Genomic DNA, 18252 nt, shown 5'->3' on the forward strand with positions numbered 1-18252 from the left:
GTGCTGTTTCTGGAGCCTTCTTCAGGCCCTTTCTTAATCTGAGTATGATACAGTAATGACTTGGAAAAAGCCACTCCATCATCTTATCAGTTTCCATCATGTCTGAAAACAACATTGTACTTGCCGACAACTACTAACACCGATAACATCAGTGGAATTCCCCCCACCTGGCCAGCCACATGTCTCAAGTACCCAGATGAGATCAGTTCCATGATAGATCCCTAATACAACCTACAATTATCTCCTTCCCAGTTAGATAAAATAGGATTTTGTGATATTTATTATGAAATGAGTTTTAGAAGTGATCACTTTGAGTTTTACTGCGGCTGGCAGGAAGACAGTTGGGCACACCAGTAATCAGCTGGTTACTGCAATCAGCAGTCAATCATCCAGTGAATGTGGTGAGCTGGTAGGGCAATATCATGGACATACACTCAGTGAGATGTATCATGTATCACTCACTATAGCAGTGAGGCTCTGCTGGTTTTTGATTTATCACTGCAATAAACACATGCTAACTCTGATAGGATGGAAACTATGAGGGAGGTTTTGCAGGGATGGCTGCAGCAAGTGAAATCCTGGTGTTCTAGGCATGGCATGGAGCATATCTCAACTATATACATTCCATCCCAATCTTTTGGGGATCTGCTGTTCTGTGCCCAAAACATGAGCCACAGCCTAAATTAATCCAGAACTGAGGAAAAATCTTTGTCACTGATGTACCTGCAGCAGACTGCAGACTTCTGATCAGAGATTGGATGGCAAAAGCTCAATAGGTTTGCCAACTCCAGGGATATCACTTGCTGGATAGGTCAGTGCCCTGCAGCATCTAGTCTGTCTCACTGTAAATAAGTCCCAAAACCGCATTATTTTCCCTACTGCCTAGCTCTCCCTACAATGTAGTCTGTCTCACAGTCTCTTACATACATTTTCCCTACTGCCTAACTGCAATGTAGTCTGTCTCACGGTCCCTAAACCACATTTTCTCTACTGCCTAACTGAATGTAGTCTGTCTCACAGTGTCTGAAATACATTTTCCCTACTGCCTAGATGCAACATAGTCTGTCTCACAGTCCCCATTTTCAGGTGATATGACTAGAATGAAATTTAAAGTGGGGATAGGGGCACAAATCTTTCCGAGTCAAGTTTCTCTATTTAACATACACATGCTCAAACCTACTATGGGTACAAGTGTACTGTCCAGGTCCCCAGATGGAGTTTAAAGCATGGTCTGCAGGGTATGACTCAGTCCACATGCTGACGAGGTATGCCATGTGCCTTTAGCACCAAATTCCTGACTGCAGGCTCACTTCCTTGGGCTGACTCTCCACTGAAGCACTTCCTCATGTTTTATTAGTGCCTCTAGTTACAAGTGATTGTTTGAGTGGTATTGTATACCAGAGATTAGGAGACAATTACTGGTCTGTGTGGCCAGAGACAGTGTCATACCCATGACAGTGGTATAGTTGATATGTAGCTCTACACATTTACTTAGGTCTACCACTTCTCCAGAAGTAATGCCCAGATTTCACCAGAAGGAATGCCAAGACTTCACCAGCAGGAATGCCCAGACTTCACCAGAAGGAGCAGACCATAGTGATGTCTCATACTGTAGCAAGATGTAGTGATGTTGCAGAGGAAAAGGAAATAGGCTGTAGCAATGTCTCAGGCTGTAGCAAACTGTATTGATGTCTCAGACTGTGATACGATTAGTTTAAGATTAGTTTCATGTATCTTCAGACTCTTTGCTGAGTTAATTTCCCCCAAGCAGACCAGCATGCCAGTTAGAAAAGGGATTTCACTGAAACCCTCACTTGGACTCAAGACCCTTATCGTAATATACCTCTTGTACTGACAAAGATATATATGTAATGTTCCTCCTGTGTTGACAATGATATGTAATATTCCTCTTGGTATACGTAAGGAATAAACACCGAAGACTCGGAAGGGATGGGTGTGAAGTCCAGTCAGGCAGCAAAATATTAGGTATATCTGAACATCTGAATAGCTGAGTCTGTCACAGAGGTAAGGACTCAAAGGGGTGAAAGAGTTTACTTTTACGCTGCCTTCAACAATATTACAGCTATATAGTGGCGGTCTGTAAATAATCGAGTCTTGCCCAGACAATCTAGTGATCAACAGCATGAGCATCGATCTGCGCAATTAGGAACTGATGACCTGTGTCAACCAAGTCAGCGAGTCTGACCACCCGATCGCGTCAGTCGATTCTTATGACAAGCAGGGGTTACTGAGGGCCAATATTGCAACCCGGGCCTCATGGACAAGGAACCAAAAGGGAGGCCAGTTCAAGGGCAACATAATTCATGAGATAGTTATTCCGATGCAGAAATTCTTGCACCAAAGTGGTCGATGTAAACCTAACCACTGATCTCGCTTTTATGAGTTTAAGAACCATGTAATCACTGGCACAGGTTGGTTTGGCATGCATAGAAGGCTAGACAAACTGTCATCACAACACCACAGGAGGAGAATGCATTGTGGGAGTTGATTGCTTAAAACCGCTTTTTATTTGAATGGGCCAGTTCTCCATACAGACTTGACCAAAAGCCATTGAGGTCAATACATAATATGGTGACTGCTTAAAATCTTAAATTTAAAAAAAATGAAATTCATATTAGGAATCGAACCCATGCAGCAGGCACTATAACCAGTAGGCTACCTCCCAGCCCATATACGTAATTAATAAGTGAGGTAGCTTAATGGTTAAGGTGTCTGCGGCACGGGTTCGATTCCCCACAAACGGACAAAGTGTAAAGCCCATGCGTTGTTCCCCGTTATACTGCTGCTAAATGTGTACACTTTGTAGTGGAACGTGGCAGTGCTAGAGTGACATTTGACATGTAATAAATGCATGAAAACATTGAATTTTTGTTTCTGTATTTCACCAACTGGGGTATTACTGTTCTGATGTCTGCGTAAGGACAGGGTCAGTAATAGGGCGCCAGTATTTGAAAGTGGGACTCCAATATACGCACTAAAGTCGTCAATATACGAACTTAGGTCGCCAATAAATGAAAGATACTGGCTTCCTGTTCTGTTCTTATTGGAGGGATATGTCGTGTAATGGAGGCAGTTTTGGTTTAAGTGTAATATGCCTCCTGATTGACAAATGATATACCTGTATCGACATTGATATATGTGTAATATTCCCCCTGATTGACAATGATATACTGTGTTGACAATGATAATGTACCTCCTGTGTTGACAATGATATACTGTGTTGACAATGATAATGTACCCCCTGTGTTGACAATGGTACATGTGTAATATATCTCCTGTATTGACAATGATATACTTGTATTGACAATGATATACATGTAATTTACCTCCGGTATTGACAATGATATACCTGTAATGTACCTCCTGTATTGACAGTGATATACTTGTATTGATATGATATATCTGTGTTGACAATAATATATGTGTGTTGATATTGATATACTTATGATATACCTATGTTGACAATAGTATACCTGTGTTGCAGACATCAGCAGCGTGCCAGGTGTGGTGCCCATCACTCAGGACACACCCAACTGGAAGCGAGAGATGGTGGAAAAGAAGAATAGAGAGAAGATAGAAGAATATGTTGTATGTACACCCGAATGTTACAACTCTGAAACATAGCTTCACATTTGTGTGGATATTGCTGACAAAGACAAAATGAGTGTTTGTGGTGCAAAGGAAGGGGAAGTTGAGATTCTTTGTTGATGTTGAAGAGGACGAAGAATTTGACATTGTTTGTGAAGTTGCCATTGTTCATGAATGTTTTGGAGGAAGAGCTAGTTGAGATTGTCAGTTGATGTGGAAGAGTAATTTGAGATTGTTAATGTTGCAGAGGAAGAGAAAGTTAGGATTGTTTCTTAATGTTAAAAAGGAAGTTAAGATTGTGAATGTTGTAGAGGAAGAGGAGATTGAGATTGTTTGTGACTTTTGCATAGAAGAACTTGAGATTGTTTGTTGAGGAACTATTTGAGATTGTTAGTTCATGTGGAAAATTAATTTGAGATTGTTTGTAAATATTATAGAGGTAGAAGAAGTTGAGATTGTTACTGAATGTTGTACAGAAGTAGCTAGTTGAGATTTTATCTTAATGTTCTAAAGGAAGAGGAAGCTGAGATTGTTTGTTGATGTTGTAGAGAAACAGGAAGTTGAGATTTTATCTTAATGTTCTAAAGGAAGAGGAAGCTGAGATTGTTTGTTGATGTTGTAGAGAAACAGGAAGTTGAGATTGTTTGTTGATGTTGTAGAGAAACAGGAAGCTGAGATTGTTTGTTGATGTTGTAGAGAAACAGGAAGTTGAGATTTTATCTTAATGTTCTAAAGGAAGAGGAAGCTGAGATTGGTTGTTGATGTTTCAGAGAAACAGGAAGAAGTTGAGATTGTTTGTTGATGTTGCGCAGGAACAGGAAGCTGAGATTGTTTGTTGATGTTTCAGAGAAACAGGAAGTTGAGATTGTTTGTTGATGTTGTAGAGAAACAGGAAGTTGAGATTGTTTGTTGATGTAGTAGAGAAACAGGAAGCTGAGATTGTTTGTTGACTTTGCAGAGAAACAGGACGTTGAGATTGTTTGTTGATGTTGTAGAGAAACAGGAAGCTGAGATTGTTTGTTGATGTTGTAGAGAAATAGGAAGTTGAGATTGTTTGTTGACTTTGCAGAGAAACAGGAAGTTGAGATTGTTTGTTGATGTTGTAGAGAAATAGGAAGTTGAGATTGTTTGTTGACTTTGCAGAGAAACAGGAAGCTGAGATTGTTTGTTGGTGTTGTAGAAAAACAGGAAGAAGTTGAGATTGTTTGTTGATGTTGTAGAGAAACAGGAAGCTGAGAATGTTTGTTGATGTTGTAGAGAAAAAGGAAGTTGAGATTGTTTGTTGATGTTTCAGAGAAACAGGAAGTTGAGACTGTTTGTTGATGTAGTAGAGAAACAGGAAGCTGAGATTGTGTGTTGACTTTGCAGAGAAACAGGAAGCTGAGATTGTTTGTTGACTTTGCAGAGAAACAGGAAGTTGAGATTGTTTGTTCATGTTGTAGAGAAACAGGAAGCTGAGATTGTTTGTTGACTTTGCAGAGAAACAGGAAGCTGAGATTGTTTGTTGATGTTGTAGAGAAACAGGAAGTTGAGATTGTTTGTTGATGTTGTAGAGAAACAGGAAGTTGAGACTGTTTGTTGATGTAGTAGAGAAACAGGAAGCTGAGATTGTGTGTTGACTTTGCAGAGAAACAGGAAGCTGAGATTGTTTGTTGATGTTGTAGAGAAACAGGAAGAAGTTGAGATTGTTTGTTGATGTTGCGCAGAAACAGGAAGCTGAGAATGTTTGTTGATGTTTCAGAGAAACAGGAAGCTGAGATTGTTTGTTGATGTTGTAGAGAAACAGGAAGCTGAGATTGTTTGTTGATGTTGCACAGAAACAGGAACTTGAGATTGTTTGTTGATGTTGTAGAGGAACAGGAAGTTGAGATTATGTGTGAAAATGTTGCTCAGAAAGTAGAAGTTGAGACTTTTTCGTTAATGTCATAGCGAAAGATCCTGAGGGAGAGGGAAGAGCAAGCCAAGTGGAAGGATGTCCCTGAGTGGAAAAGGAAGATACTTATGAAGAAATCCCAGGAGGTAATGTCACTGTTCCGCTCCCACCTCTATACAGATAGATGTCACTGTTCCGCTCCCACCTCTATACTGATAGATGTCACTGTTCCACTCCCACCTCTATACTGATCAGTGTTCCACTCCCACCTCTATACTGATCAGTGTTCCACTCCCACCTCTATACTGATCAGTGTTCCTCTCCCACCTCTGTACTGATAGATGTCAGTGTTCCACTCCCACCTCTATACTGATCAGTGTTCCACTCCCACCTCTATACTGATAGATGTCAGTGTTCCGCTCCCACCTCTATACTGATCAGTGTTCCACTCCCACCTCTATACTGATAGATGTCAGTGTTCCACTCCCACCTCTGTACTGATAGATGTCAGTGTTCCACTCCCACCTCTATAGTGATAGATGTCAGTGTTCCACTCCCACCTCTATACTGATCAGTGTTCCACTCCCACCTCTATACTGATAGATGTCAGTGTTCCGCTCCCACCTCTATACTGATAGATGTCAGTGTTCCACTCCCACCTCTATACTGATCAGTGTTCCACTCCCACCTCTGTACTGATAGATGTCAGTGTTCCACTCCCACCTCTATACTGATCAGTGTTCCACTCCCACCTCTATACTGATAGATGTCAGTGTTCCGCTCCCACCTCTATACTGATCAGTGTTCCGCTCACACCTCTATACTGATCAGTGTTCCACTCCCACCTCTATACTGATCAGTGTTCCACTCCCACCTCTATACTGATCAGTGTTCCACTCCCACCTCTGTACTGATAGATGTCACTGTTCCACTCCCACCTCTATACTGATCAGTGTTCCACTCCCACCTCTATACTGATCAGTGTTCCACTCCCACCTCTATACTGATCAGTGTTCCACTCCCACCTCAACACTGATCAGTGTTCCACTCCCAACTCTAAACTGATAGATGTCAGTGGTCCGCTCCCACCTCTATACTGATCAGTGTTCCACTCCCACCTCTATACTGATAGATGTCAGTGTTCCACTCCCACCTCTATACTGATAGATGTCAGTGTTCCACTCCCACCTCTATACTGATCAGTGTTCCACTCCCACCTCTATACTGATCAGTGTTCCACTCCCAACTCTATACTGACAGATGTCAGTGTTCCACTCCCACCTCTATACTGATCAGTGTTCCACTCCCACCTCTATACTGATCAGTGTTCCACTCCCAACTCTATACTGATAGTTGTCAGTGGTCCGCTCCCACCTCTATACTGATCAGTGTTCCACTCCCAACTCTATACTGATAGATGTCAGTGTTCCACTCCCACCTCTATACTGATAGATGTCAGCTGTTCCACTCCCACCTCTATACTGATAGATGTCAGTGTTCCACTCCCACCTCTATACTGATCAGTGTTCCACTCCCACCTCTATACTGATCAGTGTTCCACTCCCACCTCCATACTGATAGATGTCAGTGTTCCACTCCCACCTCTATACTGATAGATGTCAGTGTTCCACTCCCACCTCTATACTGATAGATGTCAGTGTTCCGCTCCCACCTCTATACTGATAGATGTCAGTGTTCCACTCCCACCTCTATACTGATCAGTGTTCCACTCCCACCTCTATACTGATCAGTGTTCCACTCCCACCTCTATACTGATAGATGTCAGTGTTCCACTCCCACCTCTATACTGATCAGTGTTCCACTCCCACCTCTATACTGATAGATGTCAGTGTTCCACTCCCACCTCTATACTGATCAGTGTTCCACTCCCACCTCTATACTGATAGATGTCACTGTTCCACTCCCACCTCTATACTGATAGATGTCACTGTTCCACTCCCACCGCTATACTGATCAGTGTTCCACTCCCACCTCTATACTGATCAGTGTTCCACTCCCACCTCTATACTGATCAGTGTTCCACTCCCACCTCTATACTGATCAGTGTTCCACTCCCACCTCTATACTGATCAGTGTTCCACTCCCAACTCTATACTGAAAGATGTCACTGTTCCACTCCCACCTCTATACTGATCAGTGTTCCACTCCCACCTCTATACTGATCAGTGTTCCACTCCCACCTCTATACTGATAGATGTCACTGTTCCACTCCCACCTCTATACTGATCAGTGTTCCACTCCCACCTCTATACTGATAGATGTCAGTGTTGCACTCCCACCTCTATACTGATCAGTGTTCGACTCCCACCTCTATACTGATCAGTGTTCCACTCCCACCTCTATACTGATCAGTGTTCCACTCCCACCTCTATACAGATAGATGTCAGTGTTCCACTCCCAACTCTATACTGATCAGTGTTCCACTCCCACCTCTATACTGATAGATGTCAGTGTTCCACTCCCACCTCTATACTAATAGATGTCAGTGTTCCACTCCCACCTCTATACTGATCAGTGTTCCACTCCCACCTCTATACTGATAGATGTCAGTGTTCCACTCCCACCTCTATACTGATCAGTGTTCCAGTCCCACCTCTATACTGATAGATGTCAGTGTTCCACTCCCACCTCTATACTGATCAGTGTTCCACTCCCACCTCTATACTGATAGATGTCAGTGTTCCACTCCCACCTCTATACTGATAGATGTCAGTGTTCCACTCCCACCTCTATACTGATCAGTGTTCCACTCCCATCTCTATACTGATAGATGTCAGTGTTCCACTCCCACCTCTATACTGATAGATGTCAGTGTTCCACTCCCACCTCTATACTGATCAGTGTTCCACTCCCAACTCTATACTGATCAGTGTTCCACTCCCACCTCTATACTGATAGATGTCAGTGTTCCACTCCCACCTCTATACTGATCAGTGTTCCACTCCCACCTCTACACAGATAGATGTCAGTGTTCCACTCCCACCTCTATACTGATCAGTGTTCCACTCCCACCTCTATACTGTTAGACGTCAGTGTTTAGTTTCCCCCTCCGTGTACTGATGCCATGTATTGAGAGAATATTATAGCATCCACTTTGCTGTCTTTTCATATTCCCCTCATGATAAGGTCATTAATAAAGAGGAACAGCGCTGAGGAAAGGTTCCAATATTTGACTTGTAGCCTTATTTTGTAAAGAAGCAGTAAATGTGTTGTAAAGTTGTATCTGGTCACACCCATCTCAAGTGTACATGATACTCTACTGCTGGTTTATGCCATGGATGTTGCAGCCGATAGTTACATAGTCGTTGTTGAGAACAAAGCTGAAGTGTAATATTATGCTGACCATGACATTAAACACTTCTCCTTCCATGACTCTCACTCTCTACCTCACATAAAACAGGAAGTTACAGTGTAATATGACGTTGACAATGACATTTAACAGGTATCTGTCTTTGACACTCACTCTCTCACTCTGTCACTCCTTCAACAGGAACAGGAAGCAGCTCTTGCCAAGGATGCTCTGGAAGAGCCCAAACCTGTTGGAAAGAAAGCCCCCCAAATAGAGCGTCCCAGCAATGCTGACTGTGGTGTCCCTAAGACTAACACAAACATTACCCCTGCAGCCATGGCCATGGACCCTGCGGAACTGGAGAGCATGCCGCCATGGAAACGTGAGCTGTTGTTCAAGAGGGAGAAAGTTCCAATGACATTTTTCAACGAATATAATCCTGAGGAAGAAGATGAAGCACCTCCAAGTTGATTGGTTAAAAATGTGATATTTTTTTCTGCTGAACATTTTCTCAGAAACAAGACAGAAAGTGAACAAATTACTGAGGTGTTTCACTGTGTCTTCCACGGGACCTGAACACAGAGTTCTTGGTGACACAGATATTACATGTAACACACATGTCCATGTGACCTTCACTAGAAGGTCACTCATTGTTTGATGTACATGTAGCTATGTCTGTCAATGTTGTGTCTTGGATGTGTGTCGACTAGGTCTTACAGTCAAGGTCAGGGAAGACTATTTCTGTGTGACCTCCAGCACTGGCACAGACCTCAATGACTGTCTGTATATTTATAACCTATCCTGCAGCATTTTGCAAATTATTGTTGTGTGTTGCTTAGCAACAGCTACAGAATCTGCCAATCAAAATTCTTTTATATGCATTTATGATACGATTATGAATAAAATAAACAAGCAAACACATTGCTTTAGGAAGGACTGATACGTATAATTCGTGAGTGCAAACAAAACTATGCAGTTTATCTCTGTGTTGGATTACAATTACAACAAGTTCCATCTTTACGTCATTGGGTGATGACTGAAGTGCACTGGGTAGACTTGCAGCTAGTTGCTGCCATCTGTCACAAACATTGTACTGGTTTGTCTGATGGACTTGAAATATTAATACAATCAGGGATTTCTGGCATTGCATTACCCCAAGCAATATCACCAGTGGCATAAACAACAATTCGTGTCGCACATGACCAGACAGTGTTGGACATGACCAGACAGTGCCGGATCTGACCAGGCAGTGTTAGACATGACATTGTTGGCCAGACATGACAGTGTTGGCCATGACCAGACATTGTCAGGCATGACCTTACAGTGTCAGGCATGAATAGACAGTGTTAGACATGACCAGACACTGTGGAACATGTCCAGACTGTGTCGAACATGACTAGCCATGTTAAATTGGTGGTTGGTGGTTGCTCCCAGGTGTAGTGTCAGTAACTGGGAGGAATCTTTACGTGAACCTGAAAGCTTGTGGCTGTTCTACATGAGTATTTGTCACTGTATGTTTTATGTGGATGTTTTTACATGAATGTGAATATTATGTATGTGAATATTACCAACAAGTGAACATGTCCAGTATGTGGAAATTGGTGGTGATAAAGAGAAAGGTCTTCCAGGGTCTGTCTGGACACGGACGGAATAACTGATGGATCACAACACTGACGGAATTACTGATGGAACACAACACTGACGGAATTACTGATGGATCACAACACTGATGGAACATAACACAGACTGAATAACTGATGGATCACAACAGTGACAGAACACAACACTGACTGAATAACTGATGATACACAACAGTGACTAAATAACTAATGATACACAACACTAACTGAATCACTAATGGTACACAACACTGACTGAAACACTGATGGAGCACAACACTGACGGAACACAACACTGGCAGAATAACTAATGGATCACAACACTGATGTAACATAACACTGACTGAATAAATGACGGAGCACAACACTGAGTAACTGTTGGAAAACAACAGTGACTAAATTACTGACGGAGCACAACACTGACTGAATAACTAATGGTACACAACACTGACTGAATAACTAATGGTACACAACACTAACTGAATAACTAATGGTACACAACACTGAAGAAATAACGGAGCACAACACTGAATAACTGATGGAGCACAAAAGTGACTAAATAACAGATGGAGCACAGCACTGACGTGAGATGCACTGTGTTGTGCAGGCACACCCATTCAAGACTTACAAAATGTGTCACATTTAATGTAGTGTATTGGACGTGTAATGCAGTATTGTTGTGGTAACCTTCCTTCCTGATTCAAGAATATCTGTGTTTTCTTTGAATTTTGGCTACATGATGACATATTGCTAGCTTGCACGTGCCACTACGCATGGACTGATCCGGATTCCCCCCTCCTTGTCCAAGTGACACAATCTCTTTACAAACACTGGATCATTTTGTTTTCCTGTCACACTAGCAATATGCATGGTTATTATGTAGCTGACCATTTTGTTTCATTGTAACTTTCATAAAATCAGTATTTCAACTTTACAGCAGTGAACACTTGTTTGCAGTTCAATTCCTGCTTACTTACAAGGTTGTAATCAACAATTAATTGTATGTAATATTTATCGTTCAATTATAGTGGATTATATTCAATATTTGGTGCTGAATCATTAAGTATTGACAATCATAACTGCTCAAACACCTGCTTCATGTATTACACCCATGTCACGGTGTTCATTATCTCTGGCTTCCTGTTGTCACATGACATCAGCATACAGTACACATGAATCAGTGCTGAGCTAGCTGTGTAGGTGCTGTGACTGTCTGGAGAACACAGGATTCAGTCATCAGAGTACTGAACTGGCTTTATGGGTACTTTGTTGTGACTGCTAGACTGGCACAACTAGACCCGCACAGCTAGACTGGCACAACTAGACCCGCACAGCTAGACTGGCACAACTAGACCCCCACAGCTAGACTGGCCATGTTAAATGATATGCTTCTAGTACTGACGTATGAAAATCAAACTAAATCACAGTTGCCTTGAAGTTCTTGCACATACCCTGTGCACGCCAAACTGAATTTTAAATCAAAATTAATACATATGGGAAGCCAGAGATCTGTGCTTGCTCACGTGAGCATGTTTGTAATTTGGTGGCTAGTTACTGAGGTAGGTTTTTTTTGTTTGTCGATATTTTGGAAGATGATGTACACATTCTCCAATATGTTAACAGCTTAGTATTGGATGTATACCTTGACAGTTTTTGATACATTTACAAACCTCATGTGTACTTAATGCCCTGTTGAATGTCCTTGACCTGGCGACCTTGGAAACAGAGAGCTGAGCTTACGCCAGCTAACTTGCACTGACATAAGCATTAGTCAAGACAGGTACTCCCTGACTTGGCACACTTCTCACAGTATTGTGGTGCATGGTGATCATATCAAGGTTATCAAGGTCAAGGTCTTTGGACACTGACACAGATGTGCCAGGAGGCTGTCAGTGTTGCCCAACATGATGGAGCACAGTTCCCATCAGTTTCATCTTTAGTATATACAAGAGTGACAATGGATTCAGCCTCGTATACCTTTTTTCTTTTTTGCCCCATTTTTATTTGGCCGAGATAGACTCCCAAGTGTGCTGTAGGAGTTTGACTTCCTGCCCAGTGTCGCCCCAAGGAAAAACCGGTTTGACTGGGCTCGTGTAGTGACGCATAATACCTGTCTGCAGATATTTTCTAGTAATGCTCAGATTTGGGGAACTTTTGTATTTTCCAGCCTCTAATTTGTAGATATATTTTTGTGTTTTATGTACAGAATTGTCACTGGTCATGAAAATAAACATTTTCATCCATGTCATGTGCAGAATGGTTTGTTATTCTTTGTTTACAGACTCAGCTTTGGAAGGATACTAGTATTCATGAGTTGTTCCAAAACCATCCACCTTGAAAGCTCCTTCAAACATATCAAGGTTTTGTATAACTCAACACAGGGGAAATTCTGATTCATGTTTAAACTTGGACAGAAATGCTAATGTTCCTTGTTGTGATGAGTGTGGATGTAGCTGTATTATGGGCCAGCCACAGGGTCTGTCTACAGAGGTGTTCTTGCAGCTTTCATGCATGTAATTATATTTAACATGAGCCAAGACAAGATGTATATATATATATATATACACCTGGAACTTAACTAACTACCCCCTGATATATTTCATGATAGTAGAGCAACTTTTAACCATTGTTAAACATGAATGGTACTTTCTTGGAAGCCGTGTGAGATTGAGAGAACCCCGCCTCTAGAATCTTGCGACAGTTGGAAGCTGCTTTGCATGAAGAATGGCGGCAGTTGCCACTTGATCTTATCAGAAGGTTTAATAGTAGCATGAGGAGGATTCAAGCTGTCATCCAAGCACGTGGGGGACACACCCGATACTGATGCCAGACACATCAGACATTAACATGTGACATTCCTGGTGTATAATGTCATGTAATAGTCGGCCATCGACAATGCTACGACCATACTTGTTCAGTGACTCTTTTCAGCAAAAATCAATAGTGATCAAATCGATTCTTATACCGTTTTCAGGCTTGAAGCACTACTTGTCAGATCAAGCCTGATACTGATACTTGTCACATCACATATTTTTAATACAGTCTTTTTTGCATCTGACCCTAGTCTTACAGTATGTTTGACATGGTTGTTCTCCTTGTACAGTGTCACAAGTCCCATTTCTTGTATTTTAAAACCAGGTGCTCTGGCTAAGATGGCACAAACAGCTTTGGGTCTTCAAATGATACCCAAATACAGATTTAACTGCTTTCAAGATGGCCGTCTCAAAGTCACCAATTACAACAGAGTGTACAGTCTTGACACTGCCCATTGAGCAGATCCTTTTAAAGGGGCACTTATGGGTTAGGGTTAGCCTGACCCTGACCTTGACTTAGCGAATAATGATCCTCAACTCTTAACTGAATGAAACAATGAGAAGACCCGGTTTAAACAGTTACTATATTTATTAATACTTCCTCCTAAAGACCATCCTTGAAAACAAAACACACATAAGTGTCTTAATTAATCCCTAATTTCTCGAGACCAACCTCCTCCTCAAGGCCCACTTCATACCTAGGCCACTTTGAGAAAACATAATGTCAGTCTCATATGTTTTGGGGATTTTTTTGTCAAGTAATCTTTCTCGTAAATATTCTATTTTGCGACTCAAAATAATGCTTTCCACAAATGTAGCTAAATAGTGGGGAGACGGTGTTTTCGAAGGCTGAACCAGTTCGTAGACGCGTTGGATTCGTAGCCCAAACTGGTTAATTGTGTAATCGTATTTCGCAAACATATTATTCTTTTATTTTCCTTATCTTGTTTCAGTAATAAGGCCTCAGACCCACGTACAAATGCTGCTGCATTTCCTAAATTTTACAAATATGACGATCGTTGACTGATAGCATCCTTCACAAAATGTTCCATATGTTTTGACAGCGAGAGGACTGTTGCATTCTCACAAGGACCTCTCTGGCTGTGGCTGTGGCTGGTAGTGCCCATCTGTATATACGGAACTATTGAAGACGTATATCATGACAATGGGGGCAAACTAAAACAAAATGAATTTCATTCTCAGTAGCATTTAAACTACATAGTTGGCAAAAAGCGGATATATACACAAATGCGCCCTGTTATTGAGAATGGGTGTATGATGGGGTGTGATAAACTCGAAATCTGTCAGTATGGGTTGACGGTTAGGAAAAGTTTAGTAATAAGAGGGTGATAGTTACTGCTGACTCACGTCACTTAAAGAACATCGGTGAACATACTCAGCATCGCATCAAAGAAAGTAAAACATTAAAAAATATGTGTTCAGTTACAATTATTGGATGGACATGCACTTACTATTGGGGGATTTCTTGTTAGTGTAGCTGAACATGTAGACTCAGTCAATCATATGGCACGCCATCAAGAGTTGTCTCCCTTCTGCTCCGGAGATGACTCGTCATGTCGTCCGCAATGCACAACGTGACCTTACGTCGCAGAAACATCAGTGCATAACGCATCGTGGTTCCCGGACCTCTCATCAATATGAATATTAATGACAGGCCCGGGAACCAGGATGCACATAATGTTAAATTGTCGAATTCCGTTATGAATGACTGATTTTGTATGTATGGAAAATGCCTTGCTGGCGTCATGGTATGGGGTGTCATGTGTGGCCACATCACAATAAGGCTGGTTATAACCTGAAAAAATATCTGAATGCGATACAGAGATGAAGTGCTGAGATCATTTGTTGCGCCCTTTTTATTCTACAACAGCCGACAGGAGTTCTCTTTCATCAGACAATGCAATGCCTCACACAACCAGAAGTGGTCGAGAATACCAGGGCAAGACCAACTTTAGACTGAATGTTCCGTCAATGTATAATATGTTTTTGTTTCCTTTTTCTGGTCAAGTAAAGTCAGTGATAATTTTCTTTAAAACTGTCCAGTAGTTTGGCCGGCTGGAGTAGGACGGGAACTCATGACGTGGCACAAGGCAAGCACGGCACTGTCCCCAACTGTCTACAGTCAAAACTTTGGAAAGCTTTGCTGAGGCCTTAAAATATTCTGTCATTGATTGAACAACACCTGATCAAATCGCACCACGCTCTTTGAAATCTAGGTAAAACGAACAAGCTTGGTTGTACCTTAAACGTTTTGTGACATAAACATCAAAACATGTAGCTGTTGGATATTGTTCCTCGTAGATATTATTATCACTGACACTACTTGATGACTGTGAGGTTAACATCAAAACATGTAGCTGTTGGATATTGTTCCTCGTAGATATTATTATCACTTACACTACTTGATGACTATGAGGTTAACATCAAAACATGTAGCTGTTGGATATTGTTCCTCGTAGATATTATTATCACTGACACTACTTGATGACTGTGAGGTTAACATCAAAACATGTAGCTGTTGGATATTGTTCCTCGTAGATATTATTATCACTGACACTACTTGATGACTGTGAGGTTAACATCAAAACGTAGCTGTTGGATATTGCTCCTCGTAGATATTATTATCACTGACACTACTTGATGACTGTGAGGTTAACATCAAAACATGTAGCTGTTGGATATTGTTCCTCGTAGATATTATTATCACTGACACTACTTGATGACTATGAGGTTAACATCAAAACATGTAGCTGTTGGATATTGTTCCTCGTAGATATTATTATCACTGACACTACTTGATGACTGTGAGGTTAACATCAAAACATGTAGCTGTTGGATATTGTTCCTCGTAGATATTATTATCACTGACACTACTTGATGACTGTGAGGTTAACATCAAAACATGTAGCTGTTGGATATTGTTCCTCGTAGATATTATTATCACTGACACTGCTTGATGACTGTGAGGTTAACATCAAAACATGTAGCTGTTGGATATTGCTCCTCGTAGATATTATTATCACTGACACTACTTGATGACTGTGAGGTTAACATCAAAACATGTAGCTGTTGGATATTGTTCCTCGTAGATATTATTATCACTGACACTACTTGATGACTGTGAGGTTAACATCAAAACATGTAGCTGTTGGATATTGTTCCTCGTAGATATTATTATCACTGACACTACTTGATGACTGTGAGGTTAACATCAAAACATGTAGCTGTTGGATATTGTTCCTCGTAGATATTATTATCACTGACACTACTTGATGACTATGAGGTTAACATCAAAACATGTAGCTGTTGGATATTGTTCCTCGTAGATATTATTATCACTGACACTACTTGATGACTGTGAGGTTAACATCAAAACATGTAGCTGTTGGATATTGTTCCTCGTAGATATTATTATCACTGACACTACTTGATGACTGTGAGGTTAACATCAAAACATGTAGCTGTTGGATATTGTTCCTCGTAGATATTATTATCACTGACACTACTTGATGACTGTGAGGTTAACATCAAAACATGTAGCTGTTGGATATTGTTCCTCGTAGATATTATTATCACTGACACTACTTGATGACTGTGAGGTAAACATCAAAACATGTAGCTGTTGGATATTGTTCCTCGTAGATATTATTATCACTGACACTACTTGATGACTGTGAGGTTAACATCAAAACATGTAGCTGTTGGATATTGTTCCTCGTAGATATTATTATCACTGACACTGCTTGATGACTGTGAGGTTAACATCAAAACATGTAGCTGTTGGATATTGCTCCTCGTAGATATTATTATCACTGACACTACTTGATGACTGTGAGGTTAACATCAAAACATGTAGCTGTTGGATATTGCTCCTCGTAGATATTATTATCACTGACACTACTTGATGACTATGAGGTTAACATCAAAACATGTAGCTGTTGGATATTGCTCCTCGTAGATATTATTATCACTTACACTGCTTGATGACTGTGAGGTTAACATCAAAACATGTAGCTGTTGGATATTGTTCCTCGTAGATATTATTATCACTGACACTGCTTGATGACTGTGAGGTTAAAATCAAAACATGTAGCTGTTGGATATTGCTCCTCGTAGATATTATTAATTCTGACACTACTTGATGACTGTTAGGTTAACATCAAAACATGTAGCTGTTGGATATTGCTCCTCGTAGATATTATTATCACTGACACTGCTTGATGACTGTGAGGTTAACATCAAAACATGTAGCTGTTGGATATTGTTCCTCGTAGATATTGTTATCACTGACACTACTTGATGACTGTGAGGTAAACATCAAAACATGTTGCTGTTGGATATTGCTCCTCGTAGATATTATTATCACTGACACTACTTGATGACTGTGAGGTAAACATCAATACATGTAGCTGTTGGATATTGTTCCTCGTAGATATTATTATCACTGACACTACTTGATGACTGTGAGGTTAACATCAAAACATGTAGCTGTTGGATATTGCTCCTCGTAGATATTATTAATTCTGACACTACTTGATGACTGTGAGGTTAACATCAAAACATGTAGCTGTTGGATATTGCTCCTCGTAGATATTATTATCACTGACACTACTTGATGACTGTGAGGTTAACATCAAAACATGTAGCTGTTGGATATTGCTCCTCGTAGATATTATTAATTCTGACACTACTTGATGACTGTGAGGTTAACATCAAAACATGTAGCTGTTGGATATTGCTCCTCGTAGATATTATTATCACTGACACTACTTGATGACTGTGAGGTAAACATCAAAACATGTAGCTGTTGGATATTGTTCCTCGTAGATATTATTATCACTGACACTACTTGATGACTGTGAGGTTAACATCAAAACATGTAGCTGTTGGATATTGTTCCTCGTAGATATTATTATCACTGACACTGCTTGATGACTGTGAGGTTAACATCAAAACATGTAGCTGTTGGATATTGCTCCTCGTAGATATTATTATCACTGACACTAC

General features: G+C 40.9%; 1 protein-coding gene across 3 annotated transcripts in view; it reads left to right on the plus strand.

Moving 5' to 3' along the window:
- The window catches only part of LOC137280690 (unconventional myosin-XVI-like), a 236700-nt gene extending 224041 nt beyond the window's left edge, over positions 1-12659 (plus strand). For all 3 annotated transcript variants that reach the window (XM_067811903.1, XM_067811906.1, XM_067811904.1), the window contains exons 35-37: positions 3506-3609; positions 5539-5628; positions 8994-12659. In XM_067811903.1, the coding sequence (XP_067668004.1) occupies positions 3506-3609; positions 5539-5628; positions 8994-9263 (464 nt within the window). In that variant the 3' untranslated portion in view covers positions 9264-12659. The remainder of the gene's footprint in view (positions 1-3505; positions 3610-5538; positions 5629-8993) is intronic.
- The last annotated feature ends 5593 nt before the right edge of the window (positions 12660-18252 follow it).

Source organism: Haliotis asinina, chromosome 4 (assembly GCF_037392515.1).
Source record: "Haliotis asinina isolate JCU_RB_2024 chromosome 4, JCU_Hal_asi_v2, whole genome shotgun sequence".
Taxonomy (NCBI): Eukaryota; Metazoa; Mollusca; class Gastropoda; order Lepetellida; family Haliotidae; genus Haliotis; species Haliotis asinina.